The 22,374-nt window shown below is 41.5% G+C and overlaps 2 protein-coding genes across 2 annotated transcripts in view; one reads left to right on the top strand and one right to left on the bottom strand.

The window, feature by feature from the left end:
* Positions 1–22,374, top strand: part of LOC117271850 (phosphatase and actin regulator 1-like) — a 71,957-nt gene that overhangs the window by 2,710 nt on the left and 46,873 nt on the right. The gene's annotated exons all lie outside the window — the stretch shown is intronic.
* LOC117271849 (uncharacterized) lies at positions 11,531–21,637 on the bottom strand. The gene is made up of 7 exons (XM_033650331.2): positions 21,133–21,637; positions 16,881–17,080; positions 16,490–16,591; positions 16,311–16,406; positions 16,022–16,132; positions 13,897–14,020; positions 11,531–13,793 (listed from the first exon to the last, which is right to left on the bottom strand). The coding sequence occupies exons 1-7, from the start codon at positions 21,563–21,565 to the stop codon at positions 11,677–11,679; spliced, it is 3,183 nt and encodes a 1,060-aa protein (XP_033506222.2). The 5' UTR covers positions 21,566–21,637; the 3' UTR covers positions 11,531–11,676.

Below are 22,374 nucleotides of genomic sequence, written 5' to 3' on the forward strand. Positions count from 1 at the left end.
CTTGACATGAAAAAGGTTGGAACCACTGGTTAAGACGCTCAGGGCTGAGGAGATTATGATCAAAGGGTCATCACTTTAGTCATAAAGTGGCCGCACCGTTCTCCAGTGCAGCTGCTCCGTGGTTAAAAAATGTAGCTGCCGAGCTCCCAGCTGTGCAACACTAACCAAGGCGCTGCTGGAAAAGAGCAGTTGTGTTTCCCTGGATGAATGAATGTTGAATAAAAAAAGCCCCCCAGTATGTTTATCTCAGATAAGCCTCTGTAGTTCTCGGCTACTCATGCCAATGAGCTGTTTGGCCTGTGGAGACAAGCTTGTTGTCAATGGCAGGACACTGTCATTTGTCTCTGTGCTCCTTTTTTTCCCTTTCCCTACTCTACATCGAGCTCATACAAAGCATGAGGATGGCACGGGGGCGATTTGTACAACAGCGCTGTTGACTCACTTCCACCTGAAGAAGTGGAGCAGGCTTTCGCTTGCTTATTGCCAAGGAAACCGAAAGCCTTGTGGTTGCGAGCCCAGGTGCTTAATAATGATAAATGACCAGGGCTGCCAAGGATGTGAAACAAGAACTAAGCAATTATCTCTGTGTAGTTCTGGACAAGGCGATGGCTTTGGTTTCTCTCTGAGCTTTTTTCAGGGTCATTGTAATGGTTAAGCCTTATGTTCTATTTATGACTGTGTCCATGTTTTCATCAATGAACTGCTGCTGAACAGAGAGCAGAAAACGCACTTTGGTATCTAACACAGTCCCGCTGTAATCAAGACACCGCCAGCGTCTGCCAGCTTCAACGAGACCGCGTTGTGTAATTTGTTTTTGATTCGTGGCGAGTTTGTGTGCGATTTGGAGATGAGTCGAAGGTTCGCAGCCAACTCGACTGTTCAGTGTTTAAACAGCTGATACTTTGCTTTATTCTGTGATGCTGAACCCGAGCTTAGTTAGCCCATGCGTGGCTCAGTGGTGTCTATTGGGATTCAGTCAGACTTTTTTTGCAGAGACAAGGCTGTAGCATACAAATGACATACTCTATGGGCCTCTAATGGAATCACGGTGCATGTATGAAACATTGCTTTATTGCGTTGACCTGCTTAGCGTCTGCACTAATCTAATTTGCCTCACAGTTAAATGGCCCTGCACACAGTCACAAAGACATAACAACATAATGGCATCAGTTACTGCGCAGCTATCAACGATTGTGTCACCGGTCATGAAACATACAGGGTGTAGGTGTAGAGGGCTGGTTGACCTACTTCACAGGTTTTATTTCAATCATTACAGCCTGTTAAGAAGCATCTGGACCAACAGCTGAGAGATTACAGTGTTTGTTGAACTACAATCATTATTGTTTACGTCAGGATCTCGTCTTTGAATTTATACCCAAAAGGCAAAACATGTGTATTTGCGTGTCAGTGTGCGTGCATATTGGCCCCTTGTTAGTGCGACGTGCGCGCGTTGCTTGCTGACACAGCATCCGTCTCACTAGAAGAGGTTGTCTGCTTGTTTTTATTTGCTCATCATTCAGCAGCTCAACTACAGCCCCATCTGCTTTCTGTCTGCACACTCACGATAACACACAAGAAACTCTCCCAATTACAGAAGCTAGCTCTTTTGATTTTCCACGAACATCTTTCTACCAAAGAGACCAGACATCTCGGGGTTTTCTAACATCTTTGCTCAAACAATCAACACAACCTTTTAACTTTGTGTCTCAATCCCGTCTGTCTCTGTATCTTACTCCTTTTTTTTGTAATGCTCCATGAAATTAATAGATGTCTGCACTGTTTTTGACAGAAGACGGACTCACTGACTGCCTGGTGAAGATACAGTTGTGCTGCGAGTACTTCACATTCATGCTTTTATATTGTGATTTCACTAGCGAGAACCACGCCAAAACAATATGTGTTTAAATGTTTAATTGTAATTCAGCAGGAGTTAGTTGCTGAGGACTGGTGAATGGATGTAAGTGGAGGGTGCAGGTGGAAGAGGGATGTCTTGGAGATCGGGCAGAGGGAGACTCAGTGTGGGGATTCCATCTCAGGTGTTTTTCCATCCGAGCTGATTACAGGCCCCCCAGATGGTACCTAGAACGAGGCATGGGAGAGGTATGCACCTGATTAAATAAGAAGAGATGGGGGGGAGAAAGGGAAAGAGGATGAAGGAATGTTGGTAGGGATGAGGTAGGGAGGATGATGGAGAGGAAATGGAGGGTGGGTGGAGCAATCACAAAAGTAGGTTTGGCATAGCCTCGCATCACCAGGCTCTTCACGTATGGCGAAGAGCCTGGTTTCCATTCACTCTGAATTTTGTCTGGGTTCTGGTTCCGGTCTCGAGAGCGGATCCGGAATTCACCAAATTCACCAAAGTAAAAGTGTTCACCAAAGTAAAACTTTAAATTCTGGCACACCATTGATTTACAATAAAAGAAAAAGGTTAACTTAATGGCTTGGGGCTTTTCTTGTAAATTATATTCTTTAAATTAAAAAGTTTCACTGCATTTTTATTAGCTTGGTGCTTTTATTTTGATGGAAAGGCGCATCCATCGAATTCCGGATCCTGTCTTTCTCGCCCTAGCTCCGGTTCCTTACCAAAACGGCCACTAAACGGCCCCAGACTAGGTTTGGCAGGTAGTTAGACGTGACGCTGAGGCGTGGCCCTGCGCCCGAACCTAAGTTAACAAATTAATTTTATCTAAACAGGAATAGCTGCATGGAGGAATTTTCTTCTCTTTTTTTGCTTTTTTAATTGTGCTAAAAATGAGCCAAAAAAAGGCGTAATCTTTATTTACTTTTGATAAAATCAAAGTTCTGCACATAGATCTTACTTCTAGCTATGACTATGGATGAAACGGTAAACGGTTTTGCGATTAAACGCAATAAGATTCCCAACGTTTACTATTAGCCTTCAAAAACTCACAGTAAATTTTGTCCAGCATAAACCAATGTTAGCAACAGTCTCTGGGAAGCAGGCGCGGCACGCAACATGGGTTTGTTTTGGTGTTCTTTTGTTCACAGAGAGAGCATACAGCAGGCAAACCCAGTGATGCTACTGGTCCCTTTTCCTCAGTGACACTGACACTTGAGCAAAGACAAGCTATCTTTAATGTTAATGCACATTTTATATGGTGTCATATGTTGACACAGGCATTGGCAATGTTATTAGATTAATGTTCATGCAGACAAAAAGAGCATGGTGCTGTGTTTCCAATATAAAACTTGGTGATAATTTTTCAGTGTGTGTATCAGGACTTTTAGGACAATACTATGATGATACCGTGATCACTTTGGTCGCTATACTAATGCTAATAACTTTATTTCTATAGGACAGTTCATAAAGTAAGTGCAACTCAAAGTGCTTTGCATAATAAAATGAGAAAACACACATAAAAGACAATACAAGATAGAGTGAGTAAGATTTGATCACACACTCACATACACACGCATAAAAAAATACAAATTAGGTTTGATATCAATTAATCAAATACACGCTGCAAAAATGCAAGTCTAAAAAGGTTTTAGGATTTCGTTTGAAGCTGTCGACTTAATCAGAGAGTCTGACATCCTCTGGAAGGCTGTTCCACAGACGAGGGTCTGCAACACAGAACGCAGCATCACCGTACTTTTTAGTTCTACTCTTGGGGACATTTGGTGGACCAGAGGTGGAGGATCTTCAGGAGGAAATGTATTTAAGCAACATATCAGATAAAGAGTCAGGAGCCAGTCAATTAAGAGATTTAAAAACTGAAAGCAAAATTTTAAAATGGATTCTAAAATGAACGGGAAGCCAGTGAAGAGCCTTTAAAACCGTAGTAATGTGTTACGTCTCTGGTCATGACAAAATTTAGGCACAGCTCATGAATACTAGGCTATCTTTCAGAATCATGCAGCATATTGCAATCTAGAATGGCACTTTAACTTTTGATATTGTTGCGTCTTTCAATGCACCTTGCAGCCCTGACATGGGTCGGCTTGTCCATACAGGCTCAGGGTCTTTCCAGATCCTCTCTGGCAAATGGGACATTAATCACAGGACACTTACTGTACAGATGTTAATTGTGCTGAACAGCTGGGTGCTGTGTGCACTGTGGAGGTGTGGGGACACCAATGGCTGGAGCTCCCACAATTACACCTGGCCTGAATGCAAATAGACAAAGCTGGAGCCCAAACTCGGCTGCATTGCAGGGTTCTTCCCTCGCAAGTGTGTATACTGCATTCGCACACATATGAGACATGCATACTCTGTATTAGGAATCAAACATGGGTGCAAATTTAGATGTAAGTACACACGTAAATATGCACAGACATGCACGTTTGCACACGCAGTATTTGGAGATGTACATGTACTCTTTGTCTCACAGTTCAGTGTTCAAGCCTGGCTCTGTGTTGCAGCCACGTAAAGCTAAAAAAAAAAGAGCTAAACTCAACTCATTCACCACCCACCACTCCCTGCTTCTCTCTCTGCTGCTGCTGCTGCTGCTGCTCTGTGTTGCAATCCCTGTATACTGTAAGCACTGCTGTCCAAAAGAGTACAATCAATACATACCAGATGCATGGTGGGACGGGACAAATTTCTGCTGCAGAGTTGTGTGTGTGCCTGCAGAGTTTACTCAAGGATTTACAGTATATCAGAGGCTTCATAGGCGCTGGGAGAGATTTAACTGATGCCTCTCTAACAGGACATGCGTGCAGATATATTATGTTCTGTTTCACTACTCTGATAATCATTCAGAGATGATTTGCATACATACACTCGCACGGACGAAGGTCTAGTCAGATGATCCACTTTTTGTTGGAATTCAAAAGGCAGCTAAAGGTGACTGCAAGGTCAGGAACACGTGGAATTTGCAATCACCAGTGTGAGCTGTCAGTCCTTTTTTTTTCGAAGGAGAAAGTGAATTTCAGATTAACTAGATGGGCTGGAGCCAGTGCAGACGCTGTTGAATTTGTAATGTTTTTATCTGTTTGCAGCAACACTCGAGGCTATTAGCAAAAGTGTTTAACAAAGTGGTGATAATTAGTGGCAAGAGATTTGTATCAGTTCTCTGTTTCTGTCGCTTCCAATCTATCTCTCTTCTTTCTTTTACACCCCCCTCCCCACACCCATTGCACGAATGCATGCACACACAGCACATTGCTGACATTTCAGACCATCATATGATAGACTAACAGCTCTGCATCACAAAAAAAAAACAGCCCAGCATCCATTTTCCCTACTTGGTCGCACATAGGCCTGCTTGTGCTGAAGCATCCCAGGTCTGAATAAAACATGAGTAGGAAAATCAGAGCAAAAATAGCAGTGCTATATCCAGGGCCCTTGCTGGATGCTCCTGCTGCATAAAAGTTCAATCAACCATCAGTGTCACCTGGCCAGAAAGCCTGCCAACCTCTGTAGCAAGATGCTTTAAAGAAAACGACAGGCAGGTGTCTTCTATGAAAGCCTGCAGGAAGCTTCATCCTCCCAGAACCATTCTCTCTCCCTCTCTCTCTGCTTTCTTTTCATCTCTCCCTCTCTCTTTGCCACACTTAGAAGTGTGGGAAAGGCTCCTGGCTGTGATGCGCTTTCCACACGCCAGCTGAGAAATAACGCCTATTTCAAAAGCCTCCCAAGCTGAAGAAAGCGGCATGACGACGTGCTTATGGGTCATATTTATAGTAAGTGTGGCGGCACATTGGGCAGAGAGGGGTAAAGATACCACTGCAATCTGAAAAGCAGCATTGCCAAGGACCAATTATGCTGGAGGAGAGAGCTCCGCCTGAATCAGTTACTCTCTAATGCTGGTTTTCAGTGAATTTAAAGCAACATGCCATGAATTCTGTTGAGTACGAAGAAATAAAACAAAGGAGGCAGCACACTGTATCCGGTCTGTTGCTCAGAGGATGGGTGGGTCATATCACTAATATCTACACTGACAACAAAATGTTTATTCTCAGTGAGATAATATAACGCAGGTGGGGGACAAACGATGGGCATCCATTATGTGGATATGATGAATGTCTACAGGATGGCATTTGTTGCTGGCGTCACCAATGCAGCTCCCATAGTGCACCAGCTCTTGAGGACATTTCTGCTGAGTAAGAGACTTTACAGACTCAGAATCCCTTCGACGCTGCTGCAAACCTGGGACTCAATTCAATCAAAGCTGCATTGCACCACTCAGCAGTCCTTCAAAATTGTATCCTATTTCTAATGATAAACATCAGGATGCATTTTGGCTCTTGCACTCCCAAAGCTGGTCAGTGTCTCTGTATTTTAAATGAAAAAATACCCTTAGCTGATTTGTGTTGTTCTACTATAGTCTGTCAGTATAAACCACAAATTAATTCAGTGTTGCTACAGTTAATACAGACTGAATGTGACCTTTTATGTTATAATATAAACCTTATTTTGGAGTGAAGCCCTTCAAATGACACAGAGAGGTACGGTGCCCGCTCTACACAGAACATTATGGTAAATTATGCCCGCAGTTTTCAGACAGTTATGTAAGTCTGTGTAAAAACAGGCTAATAGCCTACAGGATAAATGACTGGGATCTGAAGAGGCAGGATAATTATATGAAATTGAAACAAGGGGACATTTTGCTCCAATCCGTTATCCAGCAAATCTTACAGATCCAAAGCTGAATTGATCTTGTAGTCATATCACATCATGACCGCAGGGATAAAAATGTTTTTGAATACTTACTTAATACTTATTAAAAGGCCCTGTGTGTAGGTTTGAAAGTGTGTGGCTTTGAAGATCACTCTGATACGCAATGTTGAAAAATAGATATATGCTATTAGACTAATGAATATTCTGTACATATGCACTTTAAAACTAATTGGAACATCAAAAGGCAAAACTTGGGTTTATAGTTTTATTTTAATATATTTTTATTTATTTTAATATATTTTTATTAGAATATTGTGGTAGAGAGATGACAGGAAATGAGTGGAGAGACAAATGTGGAATGACATGCAGGTAAGGTACCTGGCTGCATGAAAACATGAGACACTGCCCGAGTTTACATGCACAAAATATTCTGGTGTCTGCCCATATTCCAGAAGACAATGTTCCTATAAGCTGTTTACATGGCTGATGAAAATTAATATTCTACTAATAATCCTGTTTACACGCAGCTATGCGGCTATGCATTATGTGGCATGGCGGTGCAGTGGTTAGTATTGTCGCCTTACAGCAAGAGGGTTCCTGGTTCAAATCCAGGGTGGGGGAGCCCTTCTGTGTGAAGTCTGCACGTTCTCCCTGTGTCAGCGTGGGTTTCCTCCAGGTGCTCCAGCTTCCTCCCACAGTCCAAAGACATGCAGGTTAACTGGTGACTCTAAATTGCCCATAGGTGTGAATGTGAGCCTGAATTGTTGTCTGTCTCTATGTGTCAGCCCTGTGATAACCAGGGTGTACCCCGCCTCCTCTCGCCCAATGTCAGCTAGGATAGACTCCAGCTCCCCAGACCCCCAGCAGGATAAGTGGTTACGGAAAATGAATGACTGATATGCATACTCAGATTAATGTGCCCTAACATGTCGTTTATGAAGTCAAAATATGGAAGAGCGGAACGACCATTGGTTGTGCCGGGATTTTTAAAAAGTTCTCCAAAGGTGGCAGATTTTTTAGACCGTGCAAACACAGCCTCCCTCTTTCATTCCTCCAACCACTTTCTTGAAAAGGTCAGCGTCACAGTATTTTCACATCTCCTAAAGCCTGTTGTTATCCAAAAGTGTTTCAGGCTTTTTCTCTCGGGCATATCTCTACTTCAGCCTTGCAAACATTTCAGTCAGGAGGGACTCACTGATGGGTGATGAATCCATAGTCGTATAGGGAACCCACGTGGGGTCTAGAAGCTGGTGGCGGTAGAGGTGGTGAGAATGAGATGAGACGAAGATGTGGAGAAGATGGCGAAGTGCTGACGATCTGGATGAGTAGAGGGATGAGCCTTCGTTGAGCTTGACCTCAACTCTGGATACGATGGAGAGTGAACACCCATAGTCAGCTGAATAGAGGAAGGATGAGCATAAAGAAAGTCTTCCTGATTGAACGACAACAATGCATTTGGGTAAAAACCCATATTCTGAATGCACCGTCTACAGTACATGTCCAAATAATGATGTTAAACCCAGTAAATATCGGCATATCCCACGTCTTCATGAGAAAATACTACATTTCGGAATAAGGCCTAATTCAGAACATCCAAACAGACTATACAGTTTACATGACACGTATCAAATTCAGAATATTGTCATATTCTGGATAATAGTGTAATATTAGTGTGCATGTAAGTGTGCCCATTGTGGTTTGTGATTATATTGTGGCTAACCCTAGATTTGCAAAAGTCTCACAAGCCACTTCTAAGTATTCTTGTCTCAAGGTTTTATGGTGTGACAGTGCTGTGGTAAAGGTCTGGGTAGGTTTAGGCACAGAAAGCACTTGGTAAGGGTTAAGAAAAGATAAAGGTTTGGGTTAAAATGATCTCTTGAAACAAGGAACAAGTGTTGCAGGAGTTTTTATGAATCTAAGGTTACCATAGACGAGACAATTATCTAGACGATAGAGATGTTTCTGTTAGTAAGGGAATGTTTTTGGTTTGGATTCATGGGGATTCATGAGGAGCCATTGCTGTATCAATGGCATAAGATTTAAAATGACTCGTATACTATATGGATAATTGTCTGCATTAGATGATTCAGAAATTACGACAGCAGTCACGGCCCATTAGTATCTGCGAAAAGTCTTTGATGTGACGTCATATAACGCTGAGCTACCTGAGCCTGAGACCCCAATTTAGTCTTAACTTCAGCACAGGCGTAAGAGGCCATAGGGGACCTAAGCTCTTCAGCTGATAGTCCACATCATACCGTGGTGTTCATCAAGAGCGAGCAGGACAGATGGAGGTTTTAGTCAGAGAAAAATCTCTGAGTGTCTCTGCAGACCAAGACAGCCAGAATGTCCCAGAGGAGTGGTGCAGTCTGGCTACCAGTAAGTGTTGCAGAGCCCACTGGAGATAGCTTTCATTTTGTGGGATTTCTTCTGTTTCAATTTTTCACTCGCTTGCTGTCAAGTAGTGTGATTCTGCGAGCATATAACCAAACCTTGTTACCTCAAAATCTGCTCTCGCACGGCACATCCTGACCACAGCACTTTCAAAAGACTGGAAATGGAAAAGTAGACAGTGTTCCCTTTTCCTTTATTGCATTTTATTTCATTAAACAGGACTAACACAATCGTCCTTGGATCCCTATCGTGCCGTTATTACAGAGATGTTCACCCCCTTCCGTCCCTCCCCCCCAAAAAATCTGCTGTCTGTCACCCTGTATCACCTTGCCTGCAACACTGTTTCTTAATTAGCAGACAAAGTGGAGAAACAGACAAAGTGGAACATCCCAAACTGAGGGTTTCTCTGTGCTCTGCAGGGACAAGCCTCAGCACAGAACAAATGAAAGGGACAAAAAAAAAAGATCTGTTTGCGACAACAGATCTAATGAAAGGTTTAGCATTAGTTGCATCTTTATCCTCTCAAACTTAAAAGAAGATTACAGTCCTACGTAACAACTTCCAAAAATCAAAATGTCCTGCAGTGCAAGAGTCACTCTTATTTTGACCGCTGGACGTGCTTTCATAAGAAGTCTGTGGCATGTCATTGGATATAGCCTGTGAAAGAACTGGTAAGAATTAACAACCTATAAACACTGTGCATAAAATCCAGTTTGACTCTGGCTGATGAAACAGAGGTGGTCCCTGGAGCACCACTGCTCTCTGGTGGAGCAATGCTTTTTCTGCATCAGCAGGCTACTGCACAAGGTGAAATGTGCATGTGTATACACAAATATAAGATATATAAGATACTGAGATACAAAAAAAAATAAATAAAAAATAATAAAATAACTAAGAATTACAATAATTGATTAATCACTGAAGTCATTTACAAAGCAAAAATCCCATTTCTGTCATTATAAATTGTAGAGGTGTGGACTCCAGTCAGACCTGAGTCACACATCTGATGACTTCGACTCATTCTGACAGAATCATAAAAGACTCGCAGCTCGACCCGGCCTTCAACACCAGTGACTCATGACTTCACTTGAAGTTGAGCTTTTTGATTTGAAAATACTTGATACCTTCCCCTGAGCCCAGAGACTAAAAAGGATGTTATTTAAAACGTCTGCCAGGAATCAATTCATTTCCCTTCATTTCCTGTATTAACCAACGTTAACGCTATTCATTGCCAGCAAGTCGACACTTCATTTCCCAGATCCATTTTGTTTGAACCGATGGGACAGCATCCAGTCAAGTTACAGGAGAGAACCATGAACTTACGTTGCGTTACTGAGCACCACTTCGAAGGGGTGAAGGTGGAAGAGGGATGTCTTCTGTTGGGTTGATCTGGACGATGTTGTGCGGATCAGGCAGAAGGAGACTCAGTGTGGCATTTTTCCACCTGACATGGGAGAGGTATGAACCAGATCGAATAAGAACAGATAAGGGGGGAGAAGGGAAGAGAGGATGAAGGAATGTTGGGAGGGATGAGGTAGAAAGGATGATGGAGGGAAGGGAAGGGGAGACAAACAGGGCAGGATGGGTTGACCAGGCATCAGTAGGCTTGGCAGGTAATCAGAGGTGTGGTTGAGGCGTGGCCCTGCACCCGAACCTAATTAAACAAATTATCTTCATCTCAGTCAACAAAAACCAAATTGCAGTTTGCAAAATGTGCAGGTCAAAAATTACAGAAACCTAAAAGCATACAAACTTGTTTAAATGCAAACTTTAAAAAGCACATTATGACCTTTTAAAGACTTGAAACTCAAGGTTAAAGACTTCGAACTTGACTTAGGACTCACCTGTCTCAATTTGGGACTTGACTTTCTTGCAAAACCATGACTTGGTCCCACTTCTGTTAAACTGACAATACAAGCAACGTAAAAACAGCTCTGGGAAATTTTGACGGTCAATTTTAGGGATTTTATATGATCAAAAATGTGAAGTAAGTAATTCTGTTTTTTTTTTTAAATCAATTTTAATTGTATATGGGGAGGGGAAATTGACAATACAATACATTCCCATAACTTCCATGTAGGCCTGCAGACTAATTATTATTTCCATTATTATTATAATAATCTGACATTTCTCACTTAATCAGTGGCCAGAGCCTGAGATGACGTCTTCTGGATACTTGTTTTGTCAAACCTAACAGCTCAAAGCCAAATATATTTAATTTATAAAACAATAAAGAGCAGCAAATTCTCTTATTCAAGAAGCTGGTCCAACAATTTTACTTTAAAAAAATGACTGAAAATAATTAATCAATTACCAAAATAGTTGCCAAACAGCTCCACTCCCATCTATGCAAAGACCTGTGCTATTTTCTTTGGATTAGCTTCCTCTCCAAACCACCCAAACTGAGAGTCTGCCTCCTCCTACAGCCTTGAGCTTCTTGTAGCCCGAGGAGAAACCGTGTAGATATCAGCATATTTTACAAAAGACTTTGATTTGACATACTCTGTGCGCAGCAAGGTCATTTTTCTCAATGAAGGTAAATCATTCACAGTATCAGACAAAATGTAGTTTATTGACACATCTGTAGCTGGTTTATAAGTCATCACACATACACACATAGCTGATGACACAACTGCATGTAGTGTCCAGTATAGTATGGCAGGTGGTGTTGTATAAACAGTTTAATACAAGTCTACAAACTAACACATACATGCCTTCTCTCTGTGCTCTCTAAGGCGAGATTTTCTCGTGAAGGATTTGTCACACCTCGGACACGTGAACGGCCGCTCCCCTGTGTGAACCATCATGTGCTTCCTCAGCTCGTTGTTTAGTCTAAACGCTTTGCTGCAAACCTCGCACACGAATGGCCGCAGCCTGATGTGTTTGGCTCTGCGGTGAGCTATCAAATGGGATTCCCTCTTGTAGCTCACGCCGCAGTCCTCGCACTTGAACGGCCTCTCCGACGTGTGTTGGATCATGTGAAGCTTGAGCTGGGCCGCGCTCGGCCAGCCTTTCCCGCATGTGTCGCAGAGGTACGGTGCTTGCCCCGTGTGTTTATACAGATGCCATTTGAGGTATGTTTTTTGATTGAATTTCTTCCCGCAGACCGGGCACGGGTAACCACCTGTGTGTCTCACCATGTGCGCTTTCAGGCAGTCTTTTGAGCTGAACTGTTTCCTGCAGTAGGAGCACACGCTGGGTTGCTGATCTCGATGCTTTCGCTGGTGCAGGATCAGATGAGCGAGATATTTGAAGCTTCGCCCGCACGTTTCGCAGACCCGGGGTGTCTCACGTGCAGTGTGGATTTTTTCATGATCGTGTAGCTGTCCCGGCTTTGGGAAACATTTCTTGCAGGTGGCGCACTGGTACAAGCTTCTGTTTCGCAGGTGCTGAACCAGCTCGCACAACCTCACGAAAGTTCTCTTACATAAAGGACATGGGTATGGGCCTCTGACTTTATGAGACTGGGAATAATGTCTGTTCATGATGGCTATTTTTGAAAAGGTCTTCTCACACATGGTGCACTTGATGCTACGAGATTTAGTCTGGGATACAGCTACATCGTCAGCAGAGACTGGAGTTTTTGGGGTTTCAGAACTGGTATTTTCAGCTGATCTGAAATTACACGCATTGATAATAAAATAGTCTGTGTTTGTCCGCCTTCTCCTTCGAGGAGCCCTTTTGGAACATTTGCTTTTGTGCTTCTCAAAACTCTTGTAGTAACTAAAATCCTGGCCACATTCCTGACACGTCATAGGTGATCTAGTGCGCACGTTTCCAGGTGTATCCATGATCCTTGGGGGCCAAGTTATACCACTTGGAACATTATTATTCTCCCAATTCCTTTTATTTGTGTTGCTGGAGGAACTGTCCTGCGAATTCTGGTTTGAAACCTTGCATTTACCTTCCTGGTGCATCTCGGAGTCTTCGTCAAAGCTGTCGAAGTCTTTCCCACAGTGAGAACAGTGGTTGGGACTCTGCTCAGTGTGGCATTTCATGTGCCTCATCAAATCAACAGAACAAGTAAATATTTTCCCACATTTGGAGCACTGTTTGGCACGACTGCTTCTTTTACCTGGTTGCTCCTGTTGCGAGTCAGACGATGCCGATTCCTGGGGTGCAACATTTGAAGGTCCACTTCCAGTTTCGCTGACGAAAGACTCTTGGGTCTCATCAGCAGGGTTTGTTTTGAAGCGATGAGGTAAGCTTGTGGAACACTGTGGGCCTGTCTCTGCTTGTAGACTGTTCAGATTTGATGGGCTATGTGTTGCGGCACTTGCCAATGATGAAAGCTCGTCCTCACTTCTAGAAGCATTATTCTCAGGCAAAGTCAGTGGTTTGGGATTTAAATTTATCTCCTCGAAAAGGCAACTCTGGCTCACAGAATTTGAGTGACTCGTCGTGTTTGTAAAGCAATCGCCGTGTGTCATCTTGTGCTTCTTTAGTTTCCTACGGGAACCAAAATCTTGGCCACAAACAAGACACTTGAAGGTTTTTGATGATGTCCGCCTGCCAGTTTTCAAATGGTGGAACCATGTTTTGTCCATGTCGTCGTCATCATCATCAGTAGACCAGCTGTCATCGAAAGGCTGGAGTATTACTTCAACAAAGGCTCCTTCGTCTTCATGTAGATCATCGACGTGCTGCTGCCCATTTCTGTCAGAATTCCTCATCAATTCTGAATTTATTTCCTCCAAGTTTTCTTCTTTTAACTTTATTGCCTCAAGGCAAAGTGCGTCTCCTTCGTCATTGTCCACATTTGGTAGGTTATAAGACAGGCTGGTAAGAATGCAGTCATCACCAGAGGAGGACAATGCTGGAATAAAATGACAAACGAAACACAAATTATTCTCAGCAACTAAAACAGAAGAAAAATGAGTAGTGCGAAAAGACAATTAGGAACGGTGTGAAAACGCTACCTTGTGAAACTTTATGGCCATGATGTTTGCGATGCTGGATGAGTGTATTCAAGGGCTCAGGTTGATTCATGAAGTCTACACACTCTTTCAAGATCGTAGGGGAGAGACTGAGCTGACGGGAGGTCTTTAAACAGAAGAGAACAGATCAGCAGCAATCAGTGTCAGATATTATAGAGGAAGTGTCCTGTTATGCTGTCCAGTGATAGCGATACACTGTGATAATAGATTTGATTCTCTAGGCACTAGAATCCCATGAGTAAAGGTATGTCCTGGGTGTTACCGTCTCACCCTTTTTCCCCTTTAAGGGCAGTGGGTCACCTGTGTGTACTTTAAAGTGTGTGTGGAGGGAAGCAGCTCTGTTGCGGTGTGTTCTCAGCTACAGTTCGGCGCTGGTATGCTGTCACCGAGAGAGGTAATGCGTGTGTGTAATTTCAGTCTCCGGGTTACGCTACATGAACATTATTGAGGAAAAAAAAAATCATGAATTTTTTTCCTTTTTTTTTTTTTTTTTTAATATATTCTGATATATACTGTTAATTTCCTCATCACTGTAACAACTAGGGCTGGGGATCACCACTGATTTCCTGAACTGATTCGATTTCGATTCCAGTATTTGCCAGTATGTGAAAGAGAGAGACCTAATACTGAAATTTTTTTTCCAAGGAATTATTTTTAAAAAAGAATAAATTCAGAACAGGATTAAAACTGAATATTTTATATCTAAATGTTTCTAATGCAGCGTCAGGAAAATTAAAACTGCTAAATCACAATATAAACTTAATACTCAATACTGAGTGAAGTTTAGAAAGAATGGAGAACACACACATCAGTCAGTATCAGTCCTCATGTCCTCTCTGCTCCTCCCTCTGCTGCCGACAGTCACTGCCTGCAGGTCACATGACCACCAGTAAGCTGACAAAGCAGATTGAAATATCACTGTTCTACATGTTTGCATGTTGCTACAAAGGTGTATTGATAAAATACTGACTTCTTCCTTGTGGAGGTTTTATTGCTCTTATAATAACATCCATCTCTACACTGTGGCATCCTACTTTGTGTGTGAAACTGCCACTACATGATAATAAATGGCACCAAAACATAAAAACAATAAGCTAACAGTTACAGAAAAAAAGAGCCAGTAACGTCGGAGCTTCAATACCCCAGGACATTTTCAGTTGTTTATTAGCAAAGATCGATGTCTGCATTCATAAATATGTCATCATTGGTGTATTATTACCTCCCCCAATAAGCTGACTTATTCTCATAAAAGGAGAATTTCGGATTTGTTTGTACATTGGGCGGGTAAGTCGTTTGGGGGGGTTCCATAACGTTCTGACATCTTGAAAATACATCCGCCAGCAAGGGTCATATAGCACTCCCCGCCTTCAGCGTTTTCGTTGAGAGCCAGGCCAGTGCTGCGTGACTGAGAAGCCGATGGAGAGGAGCAAGAGGCGCTTTGCTACTACCCCGGCAAATTTGAAAGCCTGCACTACTGCAGCATAAGTCCCACTCTTTGTTAATGGTGCAGTGATAATACTCCCTGAAGTATCGGATGACATGGTTTATCAGTGTTATCATAGCTTTTTGGTACACAGCAGCTACCGTTGTTGCAATTTGGTTTGAAACAGTGAGGCGCTAGAGTGCGCTATCCGTTTGAATGCAATATATGATTTCAACGTTAGATGGGAGAAATTCTTACACACTGTGGCTTTAATAATTTAGCGCCATGGCTTGTTTACTACCAGTGACGGTAAAAGCTTCACACATCTGTGGGAAAAGGATTTTATGGATTGATATGAAGTCACACAAATTTAGATCAATTTCAATTGGATGAATCGCTTATTAAAACCCAGCCCTAGTAACAACGTCCCTCAAATTGCCTCAGAACAGATATTGCTTTTGCACGTTCCCCAGATTAACTCTCCTAGCATCTCACAGAGAAGGGAAACTAGTGACTGTAAATTCTTCTTAAGGTGAGCACAAATATATGCACTGATGTAGATTACAAATGTCATTTTCTTGCAACTCCAGTGTGCTACTGCATTACTGAATTTTATGAATATTGGATATCTGTAGTTTTTTTTGGCTTTATTTGTCCCAGGATTACTGTTTGTCAGGTACCTACCTGTTCAAGGTTTGGAACAGGCAGCAGTTTCTGCAGATTGAAGAGGAATTTTCTCATCAGAGCCTGTAGAGCTGAGTCATATTTAGGGCCAAACACTGTTGAGAATGTTTTCTAAAGAATAAGGAGAAACATATTCATTACATCTCACAAAATACCTCAACAGATTTTGAGGGTTGCATGAAGTCATTTAACCTATCTGAATAAAATCAAGAGCTGAGAAATTGACTTTTTAAATTAGTTTTCTTTCCATAGGACATCATCTTGATCATTAAAAGATACAGTAACTCACCTGATAAAAGATATCCCTCTGACACCGATCATCCACCAGAGTGTGAACAAGCTTCAGGAAGTTTGTCATTGAAGCTTTTATCTCAGAGCTGGAAGGCTTAAAAAAACAAAATTTAAAAAAAGCCCATAAGTAAATGCGAACAACACAGCGAGTGGTGGAGATTTAACAACACCACCCACCTCTTTATCCTGGTTTGTGATGTAGGTGTTTATTCTGCTCAGATGAGGCTGGATGGCCTGTGGGCTGGCGAAATCATCGTTGCGGCACAAGTCTAGCACCACCTGTTGGCACATGAGGAGACAGAACAATTCAGTGAGGGCTTTATTTTGCAACTGAGTCACATAGGGAGGTGTGGCCCTGACTGGCATGGCCCATCATCTGAGAACTATCAGCAATGGTACTATATAAAATAACAATTGTAAGTAACAAGTACAATATTTCCCTCTAAAATGTAGTGGGGTGGAAATATAAAGTAGCATATAATGGAAATACTAAATGGCATCTACAAGTATCTCAAAATTGCAGCACTTTAGAAACTCTATTTTCATTTCCATCGCTGCTCCTTCTTACCTTTGCACGCAGGCCCATAAGTAGCTGGACTCTCTCCGTGTAAGTGAGCAGTTCAGGGACCGTTTCCAACACCGTGGTGACAAAGTCCTCCAGCAGGCCGTAGTACATCACAGCTCCCTGCTTGATGATCTCCCACAGAGCTGCAGACACAAGCTGCAGAGGGGGGACGATGAGACGGAAAGAGGACAGAGGGAGGAAACCTGGGGGAACAAAGGTTTAAAATTGTAAGGAGCCAGTGTCGAGACAACTGCTTGCATCACTGGTATAAAAAAAAAAAACACATTTATTGCAGGTTTAATATGCCGCACTGTTCAGAATCAGAAATACTTTATTGATCCCCGAGAGAAAGTTATGATTCGATACAGTCTCTCCGTTGTAAAGAATAGAGAATTATAAAAAGTAAAAATAAAGAGAGCGATAAACAAAATAAAGTCGACATGAAATGTGCATTAAAATTAAAATAAAATGTGCATTATGCTTCGTGTTTAACACTAGTACTTAAGATATAAAAAATTAAATATTAGAATGAATTATATATCGTCACTGTGCTGAGGCTGTAAGTGAGTGCAACAAAACAGACTCATAAAACATCCTCAGCACTGTTCACATCAACATTAGCCATTAAGAAGTGTTGGGAGTGGTAAACTACATATAATTAAACGGGTAGTTAAACCACATTTTGCAGAAGCTTGCTGGTGGTTCAAGTAAGTTCATATCTACATAGTGATTCAAATAGTTAAATGACTGTTTACCATCTTTTGTGTAGTTACCCACTGAATCTACAAACAATTTGGGGCCATATAAGGAAATATTGTAGCATTGAATTATTGCTATTTATTAACAAATGTTCAGAGAAGCTGGTGCATGGTATTTTAGAAGTTACCTGGCAAACTGAGTCAACCTCCCACCTGGACTCTGGTTTCTGGCAGCAGGTGTACACAAAACTAAAGCTGATATTCCTGCACTTCCCCATGAATAGTGGGGATTTAATTTTTTGGTTTATATTTGACTTATATTATATAATGTTATAATTCATATCACATTTACATTATCATTTTGATAATTTTTCCAAAGTAGTATGAACTATTTTTTCCTCATTAGCTGTAGATAAGCTACGTTTCTCTGTGGGTAGCTTTGCTGTTTTTCCACCTTATTCCCGTGTAAAGAAGCCAACATAGACTATGTAAAGATATACTAAGAACATAAAGTTCTCATAATGATATTACTGGCATTTAGAGAGTGTAAAAGTCATTGCTGATAACACACACTGGGTTTTGTGATGAAAGAGGCACATCAGAAGCGGGCAAGTTTGAATTTACTCTCCATGTTTTGTTTGGTGTGGAAGTACATTACCAAATTTCCACACTAGATGGTGCCAGTGTATCACAAGAGAAGCTCGGCAGCTATGAAACTGAAAAGCACTGCAACAATCCTTGAATTTTGTGTTTGTGTTTGGGGACTTTTAAAGCAACTAATAACATGAACACCAAGCAAAATAACTGAACAGTCAGCTAAAATGTCAGCTTTTTAACCAAAGTTATTACATACGTTATTACATACTGGGGATTTCATTATGGTTTTATTGAAACTTTGTATTTTATTAACTAAAACTAAATACTGTATGCACATTTTTTTTCCCAATGTAGCTCTGCCAATTGTCTCTTTTTTACATGCAAAAACATTAGGACTGTGCCCCACAGTTCTGCATGTTTCAAGATTTTCAGAGACAATATGAGACATAATCTATTTGACCAAAATGCTGCTGGAAAGAAAAAGTTCATAACTGAAAATATGAAACCACACTGGTAGTCAAAAGACACAAATATATGGTAGCACTTGATATGTTGTGTTATCGCCTCTACATTCAAAACTTGTCAATTTATCCAGCTGTAAGAAAACATCATGAGACAGGGCGAGACAGGAAGAGAAGAGGAAAAAACAGACAGGAGTGAATTACAACAGAAATGAGAAGTGAGCAGTCACCTGTTTACACTCCTCTGAAACTGTAGTCGTGAGCATCTCACCCCAATCGCTGACAGCCTATGACAGTACTGTATGAACATTTTTGTCAGCCTCAGTGGCTGAGCAGGATTATATTCACAGTGACTGTTAACGTCAAGAGGGAAAGTTGGCGATGTGCACAACTGTTTCTAAAAACAAGTGCATACATTTCTATCTCAGTTTGACATTTCTCTCTCCCTCCCTCCCTGTACGTGTTAGAATTTTTTTTAAATGAATACTAATTGTTTATGCTCACTATATCCTTAGACCCAAACTTTTGATTGGTATGCATTTTTAATTTCTCCTAGCTATTTGGTATCAGCAGGACCTGATAAGTATAAAACCTAAACCTTGTCAAAGATAATAAAGTCCCAATGTCCTCAAATGAGAACTTCTTAATTAACAGCACCTTAGCTTGTTACTGTTGCTTTACTTGGTGAAATTTGTCGTCATATCAAACTACACTACAGTGTATTGTGGTCTTACTACCCCTACATGGCACAAAAAAGTGTCCACAAACGAGGACAACAGGTCAAAGTCAAGCAGAATGAAGTATAAAGTGCAGGAAACCAAAAATATGATGTCCTCATATGAAGACGCAGGCTCTCAGGAGTTTGAATCATGTATATTTATATTAACAATTTGCACAACTGTACATACTGTATAGTTTTCATACTGTACTACAATTTATAGACATAGTCTGTTCATAGCATGTACATACCTGTAGAAATAAACATACTTATATATCATTCTTACCCTCCACCCTGTATATTAACCTGTACATATGTTATTTAATTACTGCTTATGCACTTCTGGTTAGATGCAATCTGCATTTCGTTCCTATTAAAAATTATGAAGTTCATCACTCTGTTTTTTTTTCAAAAACTGTAAAACTTCTTAAACCTATCTCCTCCCACAATTTTTGCTCAATTGACACCAAACTTGCTACAGAGCATCTTCAGACTGTCCTACACAAACTATGTTTCTCAGATTTTTGATTGATCAAAAATTGAGCCTACAGTGCATCAAAATGTTTGACTGTAAACAGTACTGTAAACATATACATGCAAATTCTTGCAAATAAATCTTCAATGTTCATGAAAAAAACGACAAAATTCTAGAGTCATGGTAGATGATGTGTGGCAAATTTCAGAATTTTATCTCAAAAACTGAATTTTTGACAGCATTTTGAATTTTGCTCTAATACGAACAATTGGAGTCAATGTAAAAATGGCAATTTTAAACATCAGTTTTTCACATATGGAGCAAATCAATCATTGTTTCAAACAAATTACCAACATCTCCATGCTGTCAAGATGCAATATGTGTATTTTCAGATTTCTGTCTTAATAACTGAATTTTTTACAGTGGTTTCAAATCTGCCTTTCCATGCACGGATGGCTGAGTTCCTACACAACAGTGAATGGCTTACTCAGTTTGTGAAGCCACTGTTGAGTTGCTACTTGCCAATTAGCTCAGAGAGGTAGATGACCATCTTAGGTTCCAGAGGTTGCTCAGAATTGCCTGCACAGCAGCTATAATATTCATATATTTTCCTCACCCAAAACTTAGTCAAGTCTACAGTATAATTCACTATATTAAATTTCCAGTCTTATTTCAGTGTATGCAGACACTGTTTATATTCTAAATGTACTAATATTAATATGTTTTTTATTATTTTAAGCAGGATTAATGTGTGGGAATGCACTGACCGGGTTTGGCCACCAGGTGGTGCCTGTGAGTCAGCAACAAGTTTTTTTCAAAGTAAAAGTTGTAGAAGAAGAATCATTCTTCTTTTCTTATTGTTGTTGTTGTTGCCATGGTTGTTTGTAGCAAGAAGATAAAGTTTGCCGGCGGCACAGAAAGCGTACAGGTAAACTTTAAAGTGGGATAAAAGCTGGTTTTGTTTTTGTTAAATATATAAAATAAAACCGCTTCAAGTAAAAGTCCCTCCCTGCGTCCACCTGTGTCTCTGACTGCAACATAATACATGAGAAGCAGCTGTCAATGGGTGGAAACAGAGTGCAGGACAGAGCTAAGTTTATAAACTTAATAACGTTACTTAAATAAATTTCGTAAGGGAGACATAAATTATATACATGCGTAGTTATATTTTATACGCTACTACTATATAAAATGGTACTGCACATAGCACAGGTGGTGAAGGCAACATTGGCTGCTAGCGTAAATGCTAGCTTGACAGCCACCACTGTATAACGCATTTTAATTTTAATATAATTAAATCACACACCGTCACTATCGCCGTCTTCGTCCTTGGTTTCAACAGGCGTAGTGTTGCTCAACGTGGCTGCATCTGCAATGGCGGTCATCGTAGAGTTGAAAAGCGACCCCTCGGGCTTCGAGTCCAGCACATCATCCTCGGTGCAGGATGGCGGTCGGTGTCCCAGCACCCTCTCCAGCTCGTCGTAAAAGGGACAGCTTGTCCTGTCCACCTCGGACCTCTTTAAGTCCTTTGCTTTCCTGAAAAGATGCTTGAGGTGTTTGATTTTACGCTGGCACTGCAGCCATGTTCGACTGTACCCATTCTCCTTCAGTTTCCTCGAGATGTCCTCGTAAATCAGCCGGTTGTGATATGAGTCGCCCAGTTTCTGCTGCACTGACTCCTCGGCCCAGCTGGAGATCAGACAGCGGGTTTCGCTTTTACTCCATCCACGAGAGTCCATTTTGCTGCTTGTTGTGGCTGCTGCTGCTTCGTCTTCATTTATTTATTTATTTATTTACTCCTTCTTCTTCTTCGTTTAGATTTTAAAGGCAGACTGGGCGCACTGCTGCCTCACTGTGTTTACACTGTTCATTACACCTGCTGGCCTAAATCCTGGGATACAGGCCTGATGTGTGGAGGAAGTCAATGATTTTCCTGGCTATTTCCAGCTCAGCCACTTCTTTAAACAAGATCTTCCTTTCCTCTGCGTACAGTTGGCACCGAAGCATCACAGGTTGCCCAGTCTCCATCACTCCACACATCTCTCATCCAGGTGTTTCCCTAACAACAGCAGCCCACTCTGCAGTCCAGAGCGCCCCAGCCTTAATCTAGTCACCTTGCTTTCATCTTCTATGTTTAGACTATGTTTACTGAGTCCATTAACCCTTGGCTGAATTTGAAAAAAGACACCTGCCCTTTTGCTCCCTCTCCCACACTCCCTGCCATTGCTTAATGAGTCCTTCTCTGATAAAATTACCACACTCACCCGTGCCAATAGGAACCCTGATATCTACACATTCCTGCCGTAGTGCAGCCTTGGCCATCCTATGTGCTGCTTCATTCTAACCCTACATAAGCTGGGACCCATGAGAACCCCACCCTACATCCCTGCATTTCCAGCCTGTAAATGTGAGTCTCCCCCATCAGGTCTAGTCTGGCTCTTGACCTCCACCTGCTGAGTCCTACCAAACACCAAAACGCCCATACAGGTACTATAAGCTCAGATGAAAAGACTGCAACACCATCTGACAGTCATCTGCTTTGATATAA

Source organism: Epinephelus lanceolatus, chromosome 12 (assembly GCF_041903045.1).
Source record: "Epinephelus lanceolatus isolate andai-2023 chromosome 12, ASM4190304v1, whole genome shotgun sequence".
In the NCBI taxonomy this organism is placed as follows: domain Eukaryota; kingdom Metazoa; phylum Chordata; class Actinopteri; order Perciformes; family Serranidae; genus Epinephelus; species Epinephelus lanceolatus.

Bases quoted from the DNA above. Each gene is read 5' to 3' on its own strand.
- LOC117271849 (XM_033650331.2), bottom strand. From the start codon at position 21,565: ATGGACTCTCGTGGATGGAGTAAAAGCGAAACCCGCTGTCTGATCTCC. The intron at 17,081-21,132 runs GTGTGTGATTTA...TTGTTCCCCCAG, and splicing joins CGAAGACGGCGATAGTGACG to GTTTCCTCCCTCTGTCCTCT. The intron at 14,021-16,021 runs GTAGGTACCTGA...TTCTGTTTAAAG, and splicing joins CTGTTCCAAACCTTGAACAG to ACCTCCCGTCAGCTCAGTCT.